Genomic DNA, 26469 nt, shown 5'->3' on the forward strand with positions numbered 1-26469 from the left:
CCCCCTCCTCTTCCGTTACTGGCTCTCGCTACCTGCCGTTGCACTCCCTGGTAATGTAGAGAGACGCATGCAGAGTTCTTCCAAAGTCTTGGGGAAACAAAGGCGGCCGGCACCCACTTGCCACTCTCCATTCACGTCTGCCTGCTTCACAAGTGTGGCTCAGTGGCACAGAAGCAATAGAGAACACATTTGGGAGAAGGGAAGAAAGGAGGCTGGCCTGGTAGTCCTGCCATGAGGAAGATTCCTGAGGGAGGCAGCACTTTCATGCTGGCTTATTGTGCCAGCTACCTCCTGCTTCCAAAAATAATAATAATAATAATAATAATTATTATTATTATTATTAATAATAATAATAATAATAATACACAGTCACACCGTCCTAGACACTTGGGAAGTGTCTGATGTCTGATCCAATACAACAGCCAGCAGGGTGTCTGCTGTGGACTCATCTTGTTGTATTTCCAATAATAATAATAATAATATATTTATATCCTGCTTTTCTCCCTAAATGGGACCCAAAGCGGCTCACAACATTTTAAAACAATATAAAACAACCTTATATAAACAATAAAACCATCTTTACAATAAAACATAAACATTTAAAAGTCATTTAACAATACCAGAGACCATTTGAGCCTGGAAGGAACACCTTAAAACTGGCGCTCTTTTCAGTAACAAGAGCCAACCATTCATTGTGGATGTTTTAACTTTCATTGTAAAGGTTAGTGTCCCGTTTACGTTGGATAAGTGAGATTCTACTGTAATACAAACTATTATCCTCAAACTATAAGTCCTGCATCATAATACAAACCATTACCCCTCAAGCTATACATTTTGCCTCATAATACAAACTGTTGGGCCTCAAACTATACATTTTGCCTCACACTTCAAACTATTAGGCCTCAAACTATAAGTCCTGCCTCATAATACACACTGTTGGGACTCAAAGTATACATTTTGCCTCATAATACAAACTACAGGAGAGTCTCACTTATCCAACATAAACGGGCCGGCAGAACGTTGGATAATAAGGAAAGATTAAGAAAAAGCCTATTAAACATCAAAATAGGTTATGATTTTACGAATTAAGCACCAAAACATCATGTTATACAACAAATTTGACAGAAAAAGTAGTTCATTACACATTAATGCTATGTACAGTAGAATCTCACTTATCCAACACTCCCTTATCCAATGTTCTGCATTATCCAACGCATTTTTGTAGTCAGTGTTTTCAATACATCGTGATATTTTGGTGCTAAATTCATAAATACAGTAATTACTACATAGCATTACTGCGTATTGAACTACTTTTTCTGTCAAATTTGTTGTTGAACATTATATTTTAGTGCTTAATTTGTAAAATCATAACTTAATTTGATGCGTAATAGGCTTTTCCTTAATCCCTCCTTATTATCCAATATATCCGCTTACCCAATGTTCTGTTGCCTGTTTATGTTGGATAAGTGAGACTCTACTGTAGTAATTACTGTATTTACGAATTTAGCACCAAAATATCACAATGCACTGAAAACATTGACTACAAAAATGTGTTGGATAATCCAGAACATTAGATAAGTGAGTGTTGGATAAGTGAGACTCTGCTGTATTATAATACAAATAAAAATTCAAATACAGTAGAATCTCACTAATCCAAGCCTCGCTTATCCAAGCCTCTGGATAATCCAAGCCATTTTTGTAGTCAATGTTTTCAATATATCATGATATTTTGGTGCTAAATTCGTAAATATGGTAATTACAACATAACATTACTGCGTATTGAACTACTTTTTCTGTCAAATTTGTTGTATAACATGAAGTATTGGTGCTTAATTTGTAAAATCATAACCTAATTTGATGTTTAATAGGCTTTTCCTTAATTCCTCCTTATTATCCAAGTTATTCGCTTATCCAAGCTTTGGCTGGCCCGTTTAGCTTGGATAAGTGAGACTCTACTGTAATAGAAATAATAATCCCAGGTTCCTAGTTGGACACTGGTTCAGTGCACTTTTCTGACTGTTACCCAAATGAACTTTGCCTCACAATTGGGCTTAGACTCATATATATATATATATATATATATATATAAGTTTTACCTTATAAGATAGAGTAAACTAACATCGAAAGAGTGAGAACATTTGATTGTATAGAAAGTGGGAAAACTGAGATTTAAAAAGGATCAAAAAGGGAGAGAGAAAAACCCAAAAACAAAGCTAAAATGTCCATATTAATATAAAAAATAAAATCTGAACAAATGGCGATATAAAAATGCAAAGTACTTGGCAAAGAAATACACCAAAAAGCAAAAGCAAAAAGCTCACTGTCATTGGAACACGCAGGCTTAGACTCTTAAAAGAGTTCCATATATAGGGACAGTTCTTCTAAAACCCATACGGCAGCAAGGTGTTTTAGCTATAAGGACCTGAATTTCTACATTGGTAGCACCCTAATCGATGTGACCCCAAAGTCGGCGGGTGGGAGGGCCGTTTGGGCCGCAATGATGAGGCCTTGCGTCTGCATTATTACCTCGGAGGAAAGCGAGAGGTAGCCCCGAGCCCAAAACGTGGGGAGAGAGGCCTGCGGCGTGTAGCGAGAAACATGCCAATGTTTTACGTTTATTTGGCAGGATTTCCCTAGAGATAATGACGTTACAGCCCAGGTGCGAGGACGTAGAGACGGCGGAGGGGGTAGCTTTAACTGTCACAGGTGTGGCCCAGGTACAGTAACTTGAAACCACCCTCCTTTCGAGGAGGGATGCATGACTCTTAACCCTTCTTCGCGGAAAACCAGGTCACCGCTTTTGCCCCTCACCTGTGCCGCAGGCGGCGCCGACGTCGCCTCCAAGACTCACCTGGTTCTGTCCTCCCCACGGAGCTGCCTGCATCTCTCTCTCTCTCTCTCTCTGCACTGGGGTCTGGGCCTCGTTGGGTTTGGGTTTGTGGCTTCCCGCTGGGCATTGGATGTCCCTGACGACCTTCTCAATGTATGTATATAAATTTACAATGTGGATTGTTTTCAAAAATGTCATCACGGCAGGTGTTTTTCCCTGGAGAGTCCCTTAAAAGAGGAAGGATCTGTTGTACGGGGTTCTTGATAGTTTCTGGCCTTCCCTTTGGAGTCATATTTCAGCCCTGACTCCATAGTCTACAACAGGGGTCCCCAAATTAAGGTCCGGGGGCCACATGCAACCCATTGAAGCCATTTATCCGGCCCCCGATGCGGCGGCAGCTCCCTCCACCACCACCGAGGATGGTGTGCGCAGCCTGGTGTACGCCTTCCAAAGCTTTGCTTGTTTATATTGGTATTTTAATTATAATTTAATTAATTATTAATTATTAAGGTGTGTTTTGCTAGTGCTTTTGGTGCACAAAGGCAGAAGGGGGTTGGACTAAAGCAGAGGTCCCCAAACTAAGGCCCGGGGGCTAGATGCGGCCCATCGAAGCCATTAATCCGGCCCCCACGGCACATGGGCAGAAGGGGGTTGGGCTAAATGACCCAAGGGGTCTCTTCTTCTCTTACTATTATTATTATTATTATTATTATTATTATTATTATTATTATTATTATTATTATTAACATTGAGGCTGGGTGGCCATCTGTCAGGGGTGCTTTGCTTGTGCTTTCGGTGCACAAAGGCAGAAGGGGATTGGACTCAATGGCCCAAAGGGTCTCTTCCAACCCTCTTTTTATTATTGTTGTTGTTATAATTATTATTATTATTTTATTATGACACAGCAAACAAGATAGATATGCTGGATTTCGTATCACAAAATCACAAGTCGAACACTTCCCAAGTGTCTAGGACTCTGTGATGTATTATTATTATTGTATGGCACAGCAAACAAGATAGATATGCTGGATTTCGTATCACAAAATCACAAGTCGAACACTTCCCAAGTGTCTAGGACTCTGTGATGTATTATTATTATTGTATGGCACAGCAAACAAGATAGATATGCTGGATTTCGTATCACAAAATCACAAGTCGAACACTTCCCAAGTGTTTAGGACTATGTGATGTATTTTCGGATGATGCATGCAGATCCCAGTAGGGTGGCCTTTTGCAGTTGGCAGATCGTAATTTTGCCAATGTCTATTATTATTATTATTATTATTATTATTATTATTATTATTATTTATTGCTCGGTGGCCAACTATAGTCCGGCCGTCCAACGGTCCGAAGGATCGTGAACTGGCCCCCAGTTTAAAAAGTTTGGAGACCCCTGGACTAAAGCTATACAAAATCCCAGAATACTTGTGAAGTATCTACACAAACACAAGATGGTCTATGTACAAAGAAAATATGTCCAAATAGCATATAATATTATTAAAGGAGCAACAGCTCTAACACAAAAGTTATCCAAGTTGAAATCACCACAAGCAGAGTCACTCCATGTAAGCAGTTAGGCACTATATATAAGTTCATTGTTGCTGAAGAAGGGGATTTTCTCCCCGAAACAAGGTACAAAAATACCCGGGAACCCCTGTAGACTTCGGACTTTATTTGGACTTTACTTGCAAAGACTTTTTCTTCATTCCAGTATACAGCAACATCACCAACCATCTGTTTACTTTGTTTGGAAGATATTTTCATTGACTTTGTATCCCTGAAGCCTATATACATTGGAACCAATATCAGACTTGGATAACTTTTGTGTTAGAGCTGTTGCTCCTTTTCATTTTGTCTGGTACTGCCAAATTGAGCTTTGTACGGGGAATTTTAATAATATTATATGCTATTTCGACATATTTTCTTTGTACATAGACCATCTTGTGTTTGTATAGGCTGGATTAAATTGCCAAAGGGGCCTCTTCCAAACCCTCTTTCTTCTTATTATTATTACAGTATTATTATTATTATTATTATTATTATTATTATTATTGACACAAAGACACAATATAACACAGCAAACGAGATATATATGCCGGATTTCGTATCACAAAATCACAAGTTGAACACTTCCCAAGCATTTAGGACTGTGTGATTTATTATTATTTTATTATGACACAGCAAACAAGATAGATATGCTGGATTTCGTATCACAAAATCACAAGTCGAACAAGTCGAATTATTATTATTATTAACAACATTGAGGCTGGGTGGCCATCTGTTAGGGGTGCTTTTGGTGCATAAAGGTAGAAGGGGGTTGAACTAAATGGCCCAAGGGGTCTCTTCCAACCCTTTTTATTATTATTATTATTATTATTATTATTATTATTATTATTATTGACACAAAGACACAATATAACACAGCAAACGAGATATACATGCTGGATTTCGTATCAGAAAATCACAAGTTGAACACTTCCCAAGTGTTCAGGACTGTGTGAATTATTATTATTATTATTATTATTATTATTATTATTATTATTATTAACAACATTGAGGCTGGGTGGTCATCTGTTAGGGTTGCTTTTGGTGCACAAAGGTAGAAGGGGGTTGGACTAAATGGCCCAAGGGTTCTCTTTCAACCCTCTTTATTATTATTATTGATAGATGGACACAGTATAACACAGCAAACGAGATATATATGCTGGATTTCCTATCACAAAATCACAAGTTGAACACTTCCCAAGCGTTTAGAACTGTGTGATTTATTATTGTTATTATTAACAACATTGATGCTGGGAGGCCATCTGTTGGGGGTGCTTTGCTAGTGATTTTGGTGCACAAAGGCAGAAGGGGGTTGGACTAAATGGCCCAAGGGGTCTCTTCCAACCCTCTTTATTATTATTATTGATAGATGGACACAGTATAACACAGCAAACAAGATAGATATGCTGGATTTCGTATCACAAAAGCACAAGTTGAACACTTCCCAAGTGTTTAGGACTGTGTCATTTATTATTATTATTATTATTATTATTATTATTATTATTATTATTACTATTAACAATATTGAGGCTGGGAGGCCATCTGTCGGGGGTGCTTTGCTAGTGATTTTGGTGCACAAAGGCAGAAGAGGGTTGGACTAAATGGCCCAAGGGGTCTCTTCCAACCCTCTGTTGTTGTTATTATTATTATTATTATTATTATTATTATTATTATTATTATTATTGACACAAAGACACAATGTAACACAGCAAACAAGATATATATGCTGGATTTTTTTATCACAAAATCACAAGTTGAACACTTCCCAAGCATATAGGACTGTGTGATATATTGTTATTATTATTATTATTATTATTATTAACCACATTGAGGTTGGGTGGCCATTTGTTAGGAGTTCTTTTGGTGCATAAAGGTAGAAGGGGGTTGGACTAAATGGCCCAAGGGGTTTCTTCCAACCCTCTTTATTATTTTTATTATGATTATTGACACAAAGACACAATATAACACAGCAAACGAGATATATATGCTGGATTTCGTATCACAAAATCACAAGTTGAACACTTCCCAAGCATTTAGGACTGTGTGATATTATTATTATTATTATTATTATTATTATTATTATTATTATTAACATTGAGGCTGGGTGGCCATCTGTTAGGGGTGCTTTTCGTGCATAAAGGTAGAAGCGGGTTGGACTAAATGGCCCAAGGGGTCTCTTCCAACCCTCTTTATTATTTTATTATGATTATTATTAACATTAAGGCTGTATTTGTTCCCATTTTGTTTTTGTTTGTTTACTTCAAAATAAGATATATGCAGTGTGCATGGGAATTTGTTCATAGCTTTTTTAAAAACTATAGTCTGGCCCTCCAACGGGCTGAGGGATCATGAGCTGGCCCCGTGTTAAAAAAGTTTGGGGACCCCTGGTCTACAATAAGGACCGAGAGCCACACCTGCCTTCTGCTTGTGGTCCAAAAGGTGTGGGGAGCTGGTGAAGATAGTTTTGCTTTGTGGCCCTTCTGAACTGTATTTCGAGTTACAGTAGAGTCTCACTTATCCAAGACTCTCTTAGCCAAGGTTCTGGATTATCTAAGGCATTTTTGTAGTCAGTGTTTTCAATATATCGTGATATTTTGGTGCTAAATTCGTAAATACAGTAATTACAGCATAACATTACTGCATATTGAACTACTTTTTCTGTCAAATTTGTTGTATAACACGATGGTTTGGTGCTTCATTTGTAAAATCATAACCTAATTTGATGTTTAATAGGCTTTTCCTTAATCCCTCCTTATTATCCAAGATGGGGCCCCTGGTGGTGGCGCAGTGTGTTAAAGCGCTGAGCTGCTGAACTTGCAGACTGAAAGGTCCCAGGTTCAAATCCCGGGAGCGGAATGAGCGCTCGCTGTTAGCCCCAGCTCCTGCCAACCTATCAGTTCGAAAACATGCAAATGTGAGTAGATCAATAGGTACTGCTCCGGCGGGAAGGTAAAGGCATTCCATTCAGTCATGCCAGCCACATGGCCTTGGGAGTGTCTACGGACAACGCCGGCTCTTCGGCTTAGAAATGGAGATGAGCACCAACCCCCAGAGTCGGTCACGACTGGACTTAACGTCAGGGGAAAACCTTTACCTCTTTACCTATTAATAATAATAATAATAATAATAATAATAATAATAATAATAATAAAACTTTATTTATACCCCGCCACCATCTCCCCACGGGGACTCGGGGTAGCTCACATGAGGCAAGGCCCAACTAGCACAATTTACAAAAACAACAGCATAAATACATTGAACAATATACAAAAAATAGTAAAACACTTGCCTAGTTTCCAACAGACCTCACAACCTCTGAGAGTACCTGCCATAGATGTGGGCATAACATCAGGAGAGAATGCTTCTGGAATATGGCCATACAGCTCAGAAAACTCAGAGCAACCCTATGATGGCACAAATCCAAATGATTGCTCTGAATAGGTTATTGACAGCAGAGCCAGGTTTACATATCTTGGCTCTTATTTAAAAAGAGACTTACCTTTGGTACTGGAAATGACATATCTTTGGCACTGGGAAGAAGCTAGACCAGGGGTCCCCAAACTTAAGGCCCGAGGGCCGGATGCGGCCCTCCAAGGTCATTTACCTGGCCCCCGCCCTCAGTTTTATAATATAATATTTTATATCATTTTAATAATATAATATATTGTATCTACATATAATATTGATAATAATATTATAATGTTATACAATATAATACTAATAATAATACCATATAATAATATTAATTATATGTTATATATTACATATAATATTACAGTATAGTGGTATAGTTCAATATAGTAATCTATAATGCTAATATTGTGATATACTAATAATATAATATATTGTATGTATATACAGCTGCTCTGAGTCCTCTTCGGGGTGAGAAGGGCAGGATATAAATGTAATGAATAAATGTAGTAAATTAATAAGTAAATAATTTTAGATTTAGGCTCGCCCAAAGTCTAAAATGACTTGAAGGCACACAACAACAATCTTTGACTACCTCATTGGCCAGAAGCAGGCCCACACTACTGATAGGTTTATGTTGGTTACAATTGTTTTCATTTTTAAATATTGTATTGTTCTTTCATTGTTGTTGTTCTTTTGCACTACAAATAAGACATGTGCAGTGTGCATTGGAATTTGTTTTTTCAAATAATAATTCGGCCCCTCCACAGTCTGAAGGATTGTGGACCGGCCCTCTGCTTTAAAAGTTTGAGGACCCCTGAGCTAGACTAAAGAAAGAACCTGTCTTGGATGATGGCAGCATGATGTGGGGTCTGTTTCCGGTTGCCTTTTTGCTCCCATTGGTTTCCTCTCTCTTTTCAGCCTCTTCTCTTTTTCGTGTTTGCAGGTGAAGATCATGACGGAGAAGGAGCTCCTGGCGGTGGCCTGCGAGCAGTTTCTGGGGAAGAACGTGCAAGACATCAAGAACGTGGTCCTTCAGACGCTGGAAGGACACCTCCGCTCCATCTTAGGTGCGGGGCAGATTATAATAATAATAATAATCATCATCATCATCATCATCATCATAATTATAATAAAAATATTAAAGAGGTTTGGAAGAGACCCCTTGGGCCATTTAGTCCAACCCCCTTCTGCCTTTGTGCACCAAAAGCACTAGCAAAGCACCGCTTAATAATTAATTATTAAATAATAATTTAATAATTGTGCATGTGGCATTTGTGTTGGATCTTTTATATATTGACGGTATATATTGACGCTATTGACGGTAGCACCTTTTTAACTATCATGTTTACAATATTCACTCGTTGCACCTTACCCAGTTCGTTTTATTCTCTTTACTTGGGTGCCAAATCCATGTTTTTATGATGTTTGTTATTTTTATATTTTAAAATGTTTATTTTAATTTTTATGTTTTGTATTTTCTGATGTTATTTTATTTTGGTTTGTTTGTTTTATCTGGGCTTGGCCCCATGTAAGCTGCCCCGAGTCCCCTCAGGGAGATGGAGGCGGGGTATAAAACTAAAGTACAGTAGAGTCTCACTTATCCAAGCTAAACGGGCCGGCAGAAGCTTGGATAAGCAAATATCTTGAATAATAAGGAGGGCTTAAGGAAAAGCCTATTAAACATCAAATTAGGTTATGATTTTACAAATTAAGCACCAAAACATCATGTTATACAGCAAATTTGACAGAAAAAGTAATTCAATACGCAGTAATGTTATGTTGTAATTACTGTATTTTCGAATTTAGCACCAAAATATCACGATATATTGAAAACATTGTCTACAAAAATGGCTTGGATAATCCAGAGGCTTGGATAAGCGAGGCTTGGATAAGTGAGACTCTACTGTATTATTATATTATTATTATATCTTCGAAAGCTTTTCTGGAGTTCTGTACCATCTATATATCATTTTGTTAAAAAATTATTTGACCGTGTAACTCCTGGTAAATTTTAAAAAAAATTCCCATTCGTCTGTGTTTATTGTTCAACCTATATTTTCACCCATTGAATCATGGGTTCTTTTACTTGTTCAACGGTTGTAAAATGTTTCAGAGGAAATTGATATACTATATATACTCGAGTATACGCCGCGTTTTTCAGCTCTTTTTTAGAACTGAAAAAGCCCCCTTCGGCTTATACTCGGATGAGGGTCCTGGTTGGCTTATATTCGGGTCAGCTTATACTTGAGAATATATGGTACATTTATTATTTTCCTCTATTATTATTGGCATTGTTACATTTATCATTTTACTCATGTTATTATTGCTACTATTCCATTTATTTTAATCTATTTTATTATTAATACATTTATTATTTCATTCTGATATTATTGTTATTACATTTATTATTTTACTCTATTATTGTTAATGCATGTATTATTTTACTCTATTATTACATTTATTATTTTACTCTATCATTATTATTTTTAAAATGATACATAAGCACATTTACATTGAAGAAGTTGAGAATAATGATTTAATCAGAGTTGGACAGTGTTATCTTAAATTAAGTTTTATGTAAATATTCAAAAATGTAATTGGGAGGTGTTAGCTGGCCCTGATTGTTTCCTTTGTGGAATTTCCAATTTCCTTGCTTTATTTACTTTCTTTATTTCTTTATTTCTTTATTACTGTCCTGGTTTTAGAGATTATATTGTTCTGCATTATTCTATCCTAGAAATTATTTCATATCAAAGTAGAATCTCACTTATCCAACATTCGCTTATACAATGTTCTGGATTATCCAACACAGTCTGCCTTTTCTGAGATTTATTGCTCTCGGCTTATACTTGAGTCAATGTTTTCTCAGTTTTTTTGTGGTAAAATTAGGTGCCTCGGCTTATAGTCGGGTCGGCTTATACTCGAGTATATACGGTAGTTTCCCGATTTGTTTGTTCCTTCGCCCCTCACGTTTGACTCAAAATTATCATTATAAAATACTAAGAATCTATTATTATTATTATTATTATTATTATTAGCGGCATTTATAACCCGCCCTTCTCACCCCGAAGGGGACTCAGGGCAGTTTACAAGTATATATACAAACAATATATTATATAATATAACTAGCTGTGCCCGGCCACACGTTGCTGTGGCAAAGTGGTGGTGGTATTGGTTAAAAATTGTGTAATTTTTATTTGACGTTATTTGTATTTTTTTATAAATTTTATTGTAAGTTATCTTTTTATTATATTTTATTATTTTCTTGTATTATTTTTAGTTATTTTCTGTTATAGTATTTTATTGTATTAATTTTTTAGTGTTTTTTATTATTTTTATTGCGTTGCTAGGAGACCAAGTTGGAGGAGCTTAGCCTTCTAACTGGCAGCAATTGGATAAAAGCAATTATTCCCCTCTCTCTCTAATTAGGACTTTATTTTTCTTTTCTTTTTGTTGTATCAACCTAGAGGCGTGGATGATGGGTTGTGTTGTCAAATTTCGAGGTTGGGGGGCCTGTAGTTTTGTTGTTTTGTGGGTTGCCGTGATGCCATCACTCTTTTATATATATAGATGATCTTACAATGATCCCCTCTCCCCGGGAAGAACTCGCTGTCTTTGGGCAACCATAATTTCCCTTTTTCTCTTAAAGGGACTTTGACGGTGGAGCAGATCTACCAAGACCGGGACCAGTTTGCCAAACTGGTGCGGGAGGTGGCGGCTCCGGATGTCGGGCGGATGGGCATTGAGATCCTCAGCTTCACCATCAAGGTATGGAGAGAGCTATTGTTTGAGCCACTGGCCACTTTAGAGTAGCCATGTACCGAAGAATACCATCAAGCAGTCATTCCCTGTAAAGAAGTGTGATGTTTTGGTTTATAGATGTCATGTTTAATTGTGTTTTAGAAGTCATGTTTGGCTATGTTTAAAATGGGTAAGTATCAGAGTTAACAATACCTGGGGGAAGGTAACCAGCTCAGCATTCTGAGGCAGGTTACCATAGCAACGGGGGCGGAGCCAACCACCGTTTGGAGGAAAAAGGAGGGAATGTTTTAAAAACAGGTCAGTCTGTAATGGTGGAATTACAGTGAAGACTGATTCTCAGTTGGAGGATCAGGGTGGCTCAAATGAGGGAATTTGAGTCAATTCTAAAATAAGGTGACTTATTTTAGGTAGTCTGTGATTTTTAGTCACAGGGGAAAGACACTGGTTCCAGATTAGGGAAACCAGGGAAGCAGACCTCTAATAGTGCCAGACTAAGCAAGTTGGGTGACTTGTTTAGGGTTATTTGTAGAGGCTGAGAAGTAAGGGGAAGTAATCCCAGTAGATCCAAGAGATCAGTTAATAGTTTTGATTGAAGAGTAGAAAGTATTGTGGAAGTTGGAACACCTCAACATCTATTTGTAACAGTTATTTAAGTGCCTTAAAGAAGTTATTGTAACCACTAAGCTCTGTGCGTGAAATAAACTTGTTTTGTTCTTTAAACCATCTAAGTCTCTGTCACACTCATATTCTAAACTAAGCATCGTTACCATCAAAAGTGAAATAAGTAAAGAAAGATTAAAAAGAATAAATTATCCTCTGCCTGATATCTCCACAATTGGTGGCAGCGGTTATATATATATATATATATATATATATATATATATATATATATATATATACACACACACACACACACACACACACACACACACACACACACACACACACACTAGCTGTGCCCGGCAACGCGTTGCTGTGGTGTTGTCTGGTGGTGTTGAGGTAGGTGTTGAGGTAGTGGTGGTATTGAATGTCTGTTGTATGGTTGTCTTTATGTTTAGTATGCACACTGAAGTGGATTATATGGCAGTGTGGAGTCAAGATAATCCAGTTCAAAGCAGATAATATAAGATTCTAAATGGGTTATATAGATGTGGAAGGGCCTTGAGTCTACACTGCCATATAATCCAGTTAAAATCTGATAATCTGTGGAAGAGGCCTAAGTGAGGCCTAACTGTGCCTGTCCCCTGGGCTGAGTAGGTTGCTAGGAGACCAAGTGGGGGGAGCTTAATAATAATAATAATAATAATAATAATAATAATAATAATAATAATAAGTTTATTTATATCCCGCCTCCATCTCCCCGAAGGGGACTCAGGGCGGCTTACAGCAAAATCAAAATACAAGCAATGATGAAATATAAAACAGCCTTCTAACTGGCAGCAATTGGATAAAAACTATTATTCCTCTCCCTGTAATTAGGACTTCATTTTTCTTTTCTTTTTGTTGTATCAACCTAGAGGCATGGATGATGGGTTGTGTTGTCAAATTTCGAGGTTGGGGGGCCTGTAGTTTTGTTGTTTTGTCCGCTGCCCTGATGCCATCACTCTTGTGTGTATATATATATTTAATTAATTAATTAAAATCATCATCAATTCCTCCTTCCAGACATCTTTACATTTGGTGGCAGCGGTGGGATCAAAAAAAGATTCCTCCCTGCCTCAGTTCTTTACATTCCCAAACTCTGGTCCTTCAAATATTTGAAGAGAAGGAGAAGAGGAGGGAAGGCAAATGGGAGTGACATGGCTCCTCTTCCTCTCTTGCAGGACGTCTATGACAAAGTCAGCTACCTGAGTTCGCTGGGGAAGACCCAGACGGCGATTGTCCAGCGGGACGCGGACATTGGGGTGGCCGAGGCGGAACGGGACGCCGGCATCCGGGTATGTGGCTATCATACGGGAAGCTCGCATTGCGCCAAGCAGAGCAGTGCCTTTTGAGTCGTTTTCTTCCTTCTGTAATGCCGACGTTGCTTCGCAGGAGGCCGAGTGCAAGAAGGAAATGCTGGACATCAAGTTCATGGCCGACACCAAAGTGGCCAACTCAAAGCGTGCCTTTGAAATGCAGAAGGCTGCCTTCAGCCAAGAGATCAACGTGAAGGTAAGGTGCTCTTATCTGGAGCAGTGGGAGAACGGAAACAATTTGGAGTTTTGTTGAATGTATTTTATAGGGCTGTGCTTTGATATACATATCTCGTTACACAAGCAAAAATTAAAAATAAATATTAACGGTATTCAAACTGAACAGTTAAAACTGTTCAATGGGATTTTATTGGTTTTATGTAAGCCACTTTATTTATTTATTACAATATTTATAGGGCTGTGCTGTGATATGCATATCTCGTTACACAAGCAAAAATTAAAAATAAATATTAACAGTATTCAAACTGAACAGTTAAAACTGTTCAATGGGATTTTATTGGTTTTATGTAAGCCACTTTATTTATTTATTACAATATTTATAGGGCTGTGCTGTGATATGCATATCTTGTTACACAAGCAAAAATTAAAAATAAATATTAACGGTATTCAAACTGAACAGTTAAAACTGTTCAATGGGATTTTATTGGTTTTATGTAAGCCACTTTATTTATTTATTACAATATTTATAGGGCTGTGCTGTGATATGCATATCTTGTTACACAAGCAAAAATTAAAAATAAATATTAACGGTATTCAAACTGAACAGTTAAAACTGTTGAATGGGATTTTATTGGTTTTATGTAAGCCACTTTATTTATTTATTACAATATTTATAGGGCTGTGCTATGATATGCATATCTCGTTACACAAGCAGAAATAAAAAATAAATATTAACGGTATTGAAACTGAACAGTTAAAACGGTTAAATTGGATTTTATTGGTTTTATGTAAGCCACTTTTTATTATTTATTTATTACAATATTTATATCCCGCCCTTCGCACCCAATAGGGGACTCAGGGCGGCTTACAATAAAACACATATATAAAATTGTACAATACATTGTGAGTCAATTAAAAAGTTATTAAATTACATCAGACATTCATAAAAACACTTATAAAATACAGATGGGCATGTTCCGAGTCTAAAAGACTGGGTCTGTCAATTGAGTTCCAGCATACTTTGAGTTTTTTATTAGAGAAAAAACACAGGGTATTATTATTATTATTATTATTATTATTATTATTATTAACTATTATTTTGTGGTATGTATTTTACAGCAGTGTACACTGATATACGTACATATCTCATTATACAAGCAAAAATAAAAATAAATATTAACTATTCAAACTCAACAGTTAAAACTGTTAAATTGGATTTTATTGGTTTTATGTAAGCTACTTTGAGTTTCTTTTTAGAGAGAAAACACAGGGTATTATTATTATTATTATTATTAACTATTATTTTGTTGTATGTATTTTATAGCGGTGTACACTGATATACGTACATATCTTATTATAAAAGCAAAAATAAAAATAAATATTAACTATTCAAACTGAACAGTTAAAACTGTTAAATTGGATTTTATTGGTTTTATGTAAGCCACTTTGAGTTTCTTTTTAGAGAGAAAACACAAGGTAATAATAATAATAATAATAATAATAATAATAACAACAACAACAACAACAACAATTATTTTGTTGTATGTATTTTATAGCGGTGTACACTGATACATGTATTTTGCTGTATGCATTTTATATTGATGTGTTTTGACCATGCTGTACCCCGCCTTGAGGAGAGGTTGGTAACAAAGACAATTTATTATTATTACAGTACATATCTCATTATACAAGCAAACATAAAAAATAAACATTAACGGTATTCAAACTGAACAGTTAAAACTGTTAGATTGGATTTTATTGGTTTTATGTAAGCCACTTTGAGTTTCTTTTTAGAGAGAAAACACGGTATTATTATTATTATTATTAACTATTTTTTTGTATGTATTTTATAGCGGTGTACACTGATATATGTATTTTGCTGTATGCATTTTATATTGATGTGTTTTGTCCGTGTTGTACCCCGCCTTGAGGAGAGATTGGTAACAAAGACAATTTATTATAATTATATAATAATAATTATTGAATACAATTATTATATAGAATTATTATGATTGAATGCAATGATTTTAATTACTATTATTATTATTATTATTATTGAATACAATTATTATATAGAATTATTATGATTGAATGCAATGATTTTAAGTACTATTATTATTAAATAATAATAGTAAAATTGATAGTAGTAGTGGTTGTTGCTTTTCGGGGCCTCTTAAACCTTTTTGGGAGGAGAGATATGGAAACCAAAGTCCCAAAACGAAACATTTCTGACCCCCGTTTCCCCTGATTTTGGCAGACGGCAGAGGCCCAGCTGGCCTATGAGCTGCAAGGAGCCAAAGAGCAGCAGAAGATCCGCCAGGAGGAGATCGAGATCGAAGTGGTTCAGCGCCGGAAGCAGATTGACGTGGAGGAGAAGGAGATCATCCGCACCGAAAAGGAGCTGATGGCCACTGTCAAGTTGCCCGCCGAAGCAGAGGCCCACCGCATGCAGCAGATCGCGGAGGGAGAAAAGTGAGGAATTGTGAAGAATGGGTCCTTTCATGGGTTCTGCTAAGCTGCAGAACTTGCTGACCGGAAGGTCGGTGATTCAAATCTGCGGGATGGGTGAGCTCCTGCTGTCAGCCCCAGCTTCTGCCCACCTAGCAGTTGGAAAACATGCAGGTGTGAGTAGATCAATAGGTACTGCTCTGGCGGGAAGGTAACGTCGCTCCATGCCGTCATGCTGGCCACATGACTTAGGAGGCCTCTACTGACAATGGTTTGGAAATGGAGATGAGCATCATCCCCCAGAGTCAGACTTTACTAGACATAATGACAAGTGGAAACCTTTACCTACTATATTTGTATTATTATTATTTATATTGTTATATTTATAGTGTATTAATTTTGTATTATATATGTTATATACATTATATTGCTATATTTATTTACTGTATCTACTCGAGTATAAGCCTAGTTTTTCAGCCCTTTTTTAGGACTGGAAAAAACCCTCCTTGGCTTATGCTCAGGTGAGGGTCCTGGTGGGCTTATATTCAGGTCAAGTATATATGGTATATTTATTATTTTTCTCCGTTATTATTGGTATTGTTATATTTATTATTTCACTCTATTAATTATTATTACATTTATTGTTTTACTCTATTATTGTTATTTATTATTATTATTATTGTTATTATTGTTAGCACTGAGCTGGAGACCGAAAGGTTGCAGGTTCAAACCCCGGGAGTGGCGTGAGCGGCCGCTGTTAGCCCCAGCTCCTGCCAACCTAGCAGTTCGAAAACATGCCAATGTGAGTAGATCAATAGGTACCGCTCTGGCAGGAAGGTAAGGGCGCTCCATGCAGTCATGCCGGCCACATGACCTTGGAGGTGTCTATGGACAACGCCGGCTCTTCGGCTTAGAAATGGAGATGAGCACCAACCCCCAGAGTCAGACATGACTGGACTTAACGTCAGGGGAAACCTTTACCTTTTTTATTATTGTTGTTACTTTTACATTTATTTTACTCTATTTTTATTATTATTAATACATTCATTATTTTACTCTATTTATTATTACATTTATTATTGTACTGTATTATTATTATTATTACTTTTATTATTTCACTCTATTATTATTAAAAGGATACATAAGCACATTTACATTGAAGAAGATGAAAATAATGATTTAATCAGAGTTGAACAGTCATATCTTAAATTACAGTTTGATTTAAAGATTCAAAAACATTTAAACTACTGATACCTCAATTAATGTAATTTGATTGGTATCTCGGCTTATACAGGAGTCAATGTTGGATCTTTTGACCCAAATCGGGATTTTAATATTATTGTGTATATTGACTTTTATGACTGTTTTTAATCATGTTGAAGTTTTACTGCTCGGTTTAATGTTTTATCTGATTTGTGCTGTCGTGTCTGGGCATGGCCCCATGTAAGCCGCCCCGAGTCCCTCCGGGGAGATGGGGCGGGATATAAGAATAAAATTATTATTATTATTATTATTATGTTTTCCCAGTTCATTCCCCAGAAAATAAGACCTAGTAGAGGTTTTGCTGAATTGCTAAATATAAGGCCTCCCCCGAAAGTAAGACCTAGCAAAGTTTTTGTTTGGAAGCATGCCCAACGAACAGAACACCATGTACGTACCATAGATTGTTGTACATGGAAATATTGGTAGTAACAAGAAATTCTTGATAGGATTCACAGTTTGTCTGGTTATGTTGGTTTGTGATGACAACTACTGTACAGTATATAATAAATGTTCATTTTTTTTGTTCAACAATACATGTGAATTCTTCTTCATGGAAAAATAAGACATCCCCTGAAAATAAGACCTAGCACATCTTTGGGAGCAAAAATTAATATAAGACACTGTCTTATTTTCGGGGAAACACGGTATTGTTGATACCATATTGTTTTTGTTGCCCCTACTTTTCCACTTATAGAGCTAGTTTATTGTTTTTCTTTGAAATACGGTAAATATTCAAAAACATTTAACCTACTGATGCCTCGATTAATGAAATTTTATTGGTATCTATTTTTATTTTGAAATTTACCCGTAGCTGCTGCATTTCCCACCCTCGGCTTATACTCGGGTCAATAAGTTATCCCAGTTGTTTTGTGGTAAAATTAGGTGCCTCGGCTTATATTCGGGTCGGCTTATACTCGAGTATATACAGTATATTATATTACTTTGTATGTGTATGTATACATATAATTGTTGTTATTATTATTATTAGTATGATTATTTCTGGAGCTGTTGGCATGCTTTTTGAAAGCATTTCCAGTGCTGTCCTGTTAGGGAAAAGGCCGCAGAGATCAGGCCGTGCTGCCCCAGGGTGCTTTGGAGTGAGAAACCCCATTCCTGGGATCCTTCTCACGCCTCATACTTTCTCCTCCTCTGAAGGGTGAAGCAAGTGCTGATCGCTCGGGCCGAGGGGGAGAAGATCCGCAAGATTGGGGAGGCCGAGGCCCTGGTCATCGAGGCCATCGGCAAAGCAGAGGCCGAGAAGATGAAGCTGAAAGCAGAGGCCTACCAGCAGTACGGAGAGGCAGCCAAGATCGCCATGGTGCTGGATGCTCTGCCGCAGGTGAGGGGTCCGGCCAACGTTTGGGGAGAGAGGGTCCGGCTAACTAACCCTTTGAGACGAATGACCATCTCTTTTTCCTCTCTCTCCTCAGATCGCGGCCAAGGTCTCTGCCCCTCTCTCCAAAGTGGACGAGATCGTCATCCTCAGCGGGGAGAACCACAAACTGACCTCCGACTTGAACCGGCTCCTGGCGGAGGTCCCTGCCTCAGTGCACGCTCTCACCGGGGTGGACCTCTCTAAGGTGAGCTGGACAGAGAGAAGGAACGTCCCGTCCTTGGCCAGCGCTTAGGGAGAGAACTGGGTGGGGAGAAAGATAGAGCTGGAAGAGACCCCAAAGGCCATTCAGCCCAACCCCTTCGGCCAGGCAGGAAGACACAGTCAAAGCCTTCCCATCCAGTCTCTTGTTAAAAATCCCTATCATAGAATCCTAAAGGGACCTCCAGAGGCCATCCAGTTCAACCCCCTTCTGCCAGGCAGGAAGACACAGTCAAAGCCTTCCCATCCAGTCTCTTGTTAAAAATCCCTATCATAGAATCCTAGAGTTGAAAGGGACCTCCAGAGGCCATCCAGTTCAACCCCCTTTTGCCAGGCAGGAAGACACAGTCAAAGCCTTCCCATCCAGTCTCTTGTTAAAAATCCCTATCATAGAATCCTAGAGTTGAAAGGGACCTCCAGAGGCCATCCAGTTCAACCCCCTTTTGCCAGGCAGGAAGACACAGTCAAAGCCTTCCCATCCAGTCTCTTGTTAAAAATCCCTATCATAGAATCCTAGAGTTGAAAGGGACCTCCAGAGGCCATCCAGTTCAACCCCCTTCTGCCAGGCAGGAAGACACAGTCAAAGCCTTCCCATCCAGTCTTTTGTTAAAAATCCCTATCATAGAATCCTAGAGTTGAAAGGGACCTCCAGAGGCCATTCAGTCCAACCCCTTCGGCCAGGCAGGAAGACACAGTCAAAGCCTTCCCATCCAGTCTTTTGTTAAAAATCCCTATCATAGAATCCTAGAGTTGAAAGGGACCTCCAGAGGCCATTCAGTCCAACCCCTTCGGCCAGGCAGGAAGACACAGTCAAAGCCTTCCCATCCAGTCTTTTGTTAAAAATCCCTATCATAGAATCCTAGAGTTGAAAGGGACCTCCAGAGGCCATTCAGTCCAACCCCTTCGGCCAGGCAGGAAGACACAGTCAAAGCCTTCCCATCCAGTCTTTTGTTAAAAATCCCTATCATAGAATCCTAGAGTTGAAAGGGACCTCCAGAGGCCATCCAGTTCAACCCCCTTCTGCCAGGCAGGAAGACACAGTCAAAGCCTTCCCATCCAGTCTTTTGTTAAAAATCCCTATCATAGAATCCTAGAGTTGAAAGGGACCTCCAGAGGCCATTCAGTCCAACCCCTTCTGCCAGGCAGGAAGACACAGTCAAAGCCTTCCCATCCAGTCTCTTGTTAAAAATCCCTATCATAGAATCCTAGAGTTGAAAGGGACCTCCAGAGGCCATTCAGTCCAACCCCCTTTTGCCAGGCAGGAAGACACAGTCAAAGCCTTCCCATCCAGTCTCTTGTTAAAAATCCCTATCATAGAATCCTAGAGTTGAAAGGGACCTCCAGAGGCCATCCAGTTCAACCCCCTTCTGCCAGGCAGGAAGACACAGTCAAAGCCTTCCCATCCAGTCTCTTGTTAAAAATCCCTATCATAGAATCCTAGAGTTGAAAGGGACCTCCAGAGGCCATTCAGTCCAACCCCCTTTTGCCAGGCAGGAAGACACAGTCAAAGCCTTCCCATCCAGTCTCTTGTTAAAAATCCCTATCATAGAATCCTAGAGTTGAAAGGGACCTCCAGAGGCCATCCAGTTCAACCCCCTTTTGCCAGGCAGGAAGACACAGTCAAAGCCTTCCCATCCAGTCTCTTGTTAAAAATCCCTATCATAGAATCCTAGAGTTGAAAGGGACCTCCAGAGGCCATCCAGTTCAACCCCCTTCTGCCAGGCAGGAAGACACAGTCAAAGCCTTCCCATCCAGTCTCTTGTTAAAAATCCCTATCATAGAATCCTAGAATTGAAAGGGACCTCCAGAGGCCATTCAGTCCAACCCCCTTTTGCCAGGCAGGAAGACACAGTCAAAGCCTTCCCATCCAGTCTCTTGTTAAAAATCCCTATCATAGAATCCTAGAGTTGAAAGGGACCTCCAGAGGCCATTCAGTCCAACCCCCTTTTGCCAGGCAGGAAGACACAGTCAAAGCCTTCCCATCCAGTCTCTTGTTAAAAATCCCTATCATAGAATCCTAGAATTGAAAGGGACCTCCAGAGGCCATTCAGTCCAACCCCCTTTTGCCAGGCAGGAAGACACAGTCAAAGCCTTCCCATCCAGTCTCTTGTTAAAAATCCCTATCATAGAATCCTAGAGTTGAAAGGGACCTCCAGAGGCCATTCAGTCCAACCCCCTTTTGCCAGGCAGGAAGACACAGTCAAAGCCTTCCCATCCAGTCTCTTGTTAAAAATCCCTATCATAGAATCCTAGAATTGAAAGGGACCTCCAGAGGCCATCCAGTTCAACCCCCTTTTGCCAGGCAGGAAGACACAGTCAAAGCCTTCCCATCCAGTCTCTTGTTAAAAATCCCTATCATAGAATCCTAGAGTTGAAAGGGACCTCCAGAGGCCATTCAGTCCAACCCCCTTCTGCCAGGCAGGAAGACACAGTCAAAGCCTTCCCATCCAGTCTCTTGTTAAAAATCCCTATCATAGAATCCTAGAGTTGAAAGGGACCTCCAGAGGCCATTCAGTCCAACCCCCTTTTGCCAGGCAGGAAGACACAGTCAAAGCCTTCCCATCCAGTCTCTTGTTAAAAATCCCTATCATAGAATCCTAGAGTTGAAAGGGACCTCCAGAGGCCATTCAGTCCAACCCCCTTTTGCCAGGCAGGAAGACACAGTCAAAGCCTTCCCATCCAGTCTCTTGTTAAAAATCCCTATCATAGAATCCTAGAATTGAAAGGGACCTCCAGAGGCCATCCAGTTCAACCCCCTTTTGCCAGGCAGGAAGACACAGTCAAAGCCTTCCCATCCAGTCTCTTGTTAAAAATCCCTATCATAGAATCCTAGAGTTGAAAGGGACCTCCAGAGGCCATTCAGTCCAACCCCCTTCTGCCAGGCAGGAAGACACAGTCAAAGCCTTCCCATCCAGTCTCTTGTTAAAAATCCCTATCATAGAATCCTAGAGTTGAAAGGGACCTCCAGAGGCCATTCAGTCCAACCCCCTTTTGCCAGGCAGGAAGACACAGTCAAAGCCTTCCCATCCAGTCTCTTGTTAAAAATCCCTATCATAGAATCCTAGAGTTGAAAGGGACCTCCAGAGGCCATTCAGTCCAACCCCCTTTTGCCAGGCAGGAAGACACAGTCAAAGCCTTCCCATCCAGTCTCTTGTTAAAAATCCCTATCATAGAATCCTAGAGTTGAAAGGGACCTCCAGAGGCCATCCAGTTCAACCCCCTTTTGCCAGGCAGGAAGACACAGTCAAAGCCTTCCCATCCAGTCTCTTGTTAAAAATCCCTATCATAGAATCCTAGAGTTGAAAGGGACCTCCAGAGGCCATTCAGTCCAACCCCCTTTTGCCAGGCAGGAAGACACAGTCAAAGCCTTCCCATCCAGTCTCTTGTTAAAAATCCCTATCATAGAATCCTAAAGGGACCTCCAGAGGCCATCCAGTTCAACCCCCTTTTGCCAGGCAAAATGGCCATCCTGCCTCATCAATATTAGCAGGTTCGTGGAAAAGTAAGGCTATAGAGTCATAGGATTTTACAGTTGGGAGGCCGTCCAATCCAACCCCCTCTTAACATTAAGGAGGACATCATCAAAGCCCTCCGAACAAATTACTATCCCACTTCTGTTTAAAAAGGAGAAGGAGACATATTTGGATGGATAGTTTTCTCAGTGAACACTATCCGTTTAGATCAAGGCCGGGCAGTTTTGGATGGGGATTGAAACCAAATTTTCCCACCAACCTTCCTGTAGACTACATGTCCCTTCACGGTCCAGCTTACAGCCATAAGAGTCTCACTTATCCAACGTTCTGGATTATCCAACGCATTTTTGTAGACAATGTTTTCAATACATCGTGATCTTTTGGTGCTAAATTCGTAAATACAGTAATTACTACATAGCATTACTACGTATCAAACGACTTTTTCTGTCAAATTTGTTGTATAACATGATGTTTTGGTGCTTAATTTGTAAAATCATAACCTAATTTGATGTTTAATAGGCGTTTCCTTAATCCTTTCTCATTATCCAAGATATTCGCTTATCCAAGTTTCTGCTGGCCTGTTTAGTTTTGATAAGTGAGACTCTACTGTATTACACTTAGCAGTAATGACAGGTAGCCTAACGTTTACTGAGTCGTGCTGATGAATAATAATAAATGCAATAATACCAGTAATAATAGAGAAAAATAATAAATGTACCATATATTCTCGAGTAGAAGCTGACCCAAATATAAGCCAACCAGGACCCTCACCCGAGTATAAGCCGAGGGGGCCTTTTTCAGTCTTAAAAAAAGGGCTGAAAAACTAGGCTTATACTCGAGTATATACAGTATTTTCATCTCTTAACTCCTCCTCCCATATTTCCTTAAGAGTGATATTTTTTCTCTCTCCTTTTATTCCACACAATATCCTATAGATTCTACCAGTTACACCTTTCAATTTTTTGTAGTAAATAAAGATACTTTTTATTATTACTGTAGCTGTGGTCGTAGTATTAGAAGGCATTTTGGGTGGAGGCTGGTAGGTGATATATGGGAGGATGTCTTGTACATTTTTGGTGGGTTTGGGGTCATTTTCAGGCTGTTTTGGGGGGCTGCGTACACTTGAGACCCCACAATGGACATTCTAAGCAACATGTATATACTCGAAGATAAGCCGAGTTTTTCAGCCCTTATTTATGAGCTGAAAAACGCCTCCCCGGCTTATAATTGGGTCAAGATCAAGGCCGGCAACGGAGCCTGCAGGCTATTGCTTGCAATATGTGATCTATTTCTCTCTTCTCCCCTTATCAGTGTGTTTACTTTTTCAAAGCCTCCCGCTTTTAATCAAGGGAATGTTTTGCAAAGAGAAAGACACCCTTGCAAGTCAGGAAGAAGAAAAATATATATTCATTAATCTTATGAAGGCATTTTCCCCTGAAATATTTGTTAAACTCTCCTACAGATATATAGGCATTAACCCCTTGTAAGCTTTTGCCATCTCTATGTACCTTTATATGTGTATCTATCTATATACATTAATTTTATATATGAATTTCCCCTCATATGTTTGCAAGTCTCTGCAAATATCTATATAAAGAGAGATGTCTGGATAGATGTGAATATATTCTTACCTACCTATATTTCAGGAGGGACATGCACGCACACACACACACACACACACACACACACACAGAGGGGGGGATTTGCAAATGTTTCAGGGGAAAATTGATATATGAAATTAGTATCTATAATTATAGATCTATATCTAGCTCTGCATTGATTATACAGGCATTGCATGTTTGCCTGTTACTATGTTGGAAGCCGGCCTGAGTCCCCATGGGGAGATAGGGTGGGATCCAAATGAAGTTTTTGTTGTTGTTGTTGTTGTTGTTATACCCCACTTCCTTATGACCCTGTTCGCTATGGTTTTTATTTTTATGTCTTTCTCACCCCGAGTTTTAACTTAATGTTCATGTGGTCTGCCCTTGTTTTTCATTGCCTCCTTGTTTTATTTTGTAATGGATATTATTATTTATTGTATTGCTTATTGTATTGTGATGTGCTGTTCTTTTATATGCTGTTTATATTGTATTGTCTTGGGCATGGCCCCATGTAAGGCGCCCCGAGTCCCCGTTGGGGAGATGGTGGCGGGGTATAAATAAAGCTTTTATTATTATTATTATTATTATTATTATTATTATTATTATTATTATTATTGTTATTATTGTTATTATTATTATTATTATTATGTTACCCTGTTTCCCCTAAAATAAGACATCCCCAGAAAATAAGACCTAGTAGAGGTTTTGCTGAATTGCTAAATATAAGGCCTCCCCCGAAAGTAAGACCTAGCAAAGTTTTTGTTTGGAAGCATGCCCAACGAACAGAACACCATGTACGTACCATAGATTGTTGTACATGGAAATATTGGTAGTAACAAGAAATTCTTGATAGGATTCACAGTTTGTCTGGTTATGCTGGTTTGTGATGACAACTACTGTACAGTATATAATGTTCATTTTTTTGTTCAACAATACATGTGAATTCTTCTTCATGGAAAAATAAGACATCCCCTGAAAATAAGACCTAGCACATCTTTGGGAGCAAAAATTAATATAAGACACTGTCTTATTTTCGGGGAAACACGGTATTGTTGATACCATATTGTTTTTGTTGCCCCTACTTTTCCACTTATAGAGCTAGTTTATTGTTTTTCTTTGAAATACGGTAAATATTCAAAAACATTTAACCTACTGATGCCTCGATTAATGAAATTTTATTGGTATCTATTTTTATTTTGAAATTTACCCGTAGCTGCTGCATTTCCCACCCTCGGCTTATACTCGAGTCATTAAGTTATCCCAGTTGTTTTGTGGTAAAATTAGGTGCCTCGGCTTATATTCGGGTTGGCTTATACTCGAGTATATACGGTAGTTTCCGAGTTGCTTCTGTCCCATTTCTCCACGGTGCCTTTGTGTCTTTCTGCAGATCCCGCTCATCCAGAAGGCCACGGGAGCCAAAGCCTGAGAGGAGACCGGTCAGTGAAGAGCAGCACCCCTTTCCCTCCCTTCGGCTGACACCGGGATCAAGATCATAGGGCCGGGGTTGGGTGGCCGGGCCTACATTCGGGTGCCTTATATCCCTCCGAGGATCAGAACGTCCTTATCATTTCCGAGAGAGGTTTCCTCCTCTTTCCCGCTCTGCTGCGCTCGCCAAACCCCTTCTCTGTCTCGTCCGCTCTCGCAAAAAAAGTCTGTGCCTTGAATGACCCCTGTTATTATATATATATATATATATTTACACACAACCGGGTTGCTCTTGGGTCGGGGCAGTTCTCTCTTTGTGCTTCTTTGCCACGGCTATCTGAGCCATATCTGCTAACCATTCGAACCGCCCCAGGACTCTTTTTTGGGTTCGGTGGCCTTTGAGCCGGAATCGTTCTTCTCCTTCTGCAAAGCCTCTATTTTTGGGGATTTGTCCTCTGGAAACTTCCAGGGGTGGCCCTCTCCGTTGCCAAGGATAAACGCTCCGAAACGCAGCTTTATAATGTCGCATGTTTATAATTCTACAAATTTCAAGCTCTGAGACCCTTCGGTTTGCTTCCGAATTCCCCTCTACTTTTCTCGTTCCTGGAGAAGCATGTGGCCTCCTCCTTTGTGTTGCTTTCAAACCATTATTATACTTTTTATTTTATTATACTTGTAATATACGTTTTCCAAATGCTGCATGCCGGCTTACCTTCTCCCCTTGTCGGGACCCTTTTTGAGAGTTTTTCTCCCTTCTCGTCCACACATAATTCCCTCTCTCTATCCTGCCATTGCCCTCCTCGGTTTCAAATACAAAGCGGTGCCAATTGCTGTGCCGGTTTCCCCTTTTTTTAATTCCATGGCCTCAAACCCAATGGACGAAGGGTGCGTTTGCGCCCCATTTGGAAGCCTCTCAGGTTGTTTTGGGGATAGACTATTTTTGGGACCTCCAATTTCACTCCACCCCTCTTTTCTGCTC

General features: G+C 39.2%; 1 protein-coding gene across 3 annotated transcripts in view; it reads left to right on the plus strand.

The window, feature by feature from the left end:
- The window catches only part of flot2 (flotillin 2), a 46010-nt gene that overhangs the window by 19425 nt on the left and 116 nt on the right, over positions 1–26469 (plus strand). For 2 of the 3 annotated variants that reach the window (XM_062959007.1, XM_008124172.2), the window contains 8 exons: positions 8733–8856; positions 11439–11557; positions 13375–13488; positions 13586–13705; positions 15944–16158; positions 18553–18736; positions 18828–18977; positions 25453–26469. The exon at positions 25453–26469 is cut by the window's right edge and continues 116 nt beyond it. In XM_062959007.1, coding sequence (XP_062815077.1) covers positions 8733–8856; positions 11439–11557; positions 13375–13488; positions 13586–13705; positions 15944–16158; positions 18553–18736; positions 18828–18977; positions 25453–25491 — 1065 coding nt within the window. In that variant the 3' untranslated portion in view covers positions 25492–26469. Of the gene's footprint in view, positions 1–2626; positions 2718–8732; positions 8857–11438; positions 11558–13374; positions 13489–13585; positions 13706–15943; positions 16159–18552; positions 18737–18827; positions 18978–25452 lie in introns of all 3 variants that reach the window. The other variant, XM_062959006.1, reaches the window with a different exon arrangement.

The sequence above is a fragment of the Anolis carolinensis genome, unplaced genomic scaffold (assembly GCF_035594765.1).
Source record: "Anolis carolinensis isolate JA03-04 unplaced genomic scaffold, rAnoCar3.1.pri scaffold_7, whole genome shotgun sequence".
Lineage (NCBI taxonomy): Eukaryota > Metazoa > Chordata > Lepidosauria > Squamata > Dactyloidae > Anolis > Anolis carolinensis.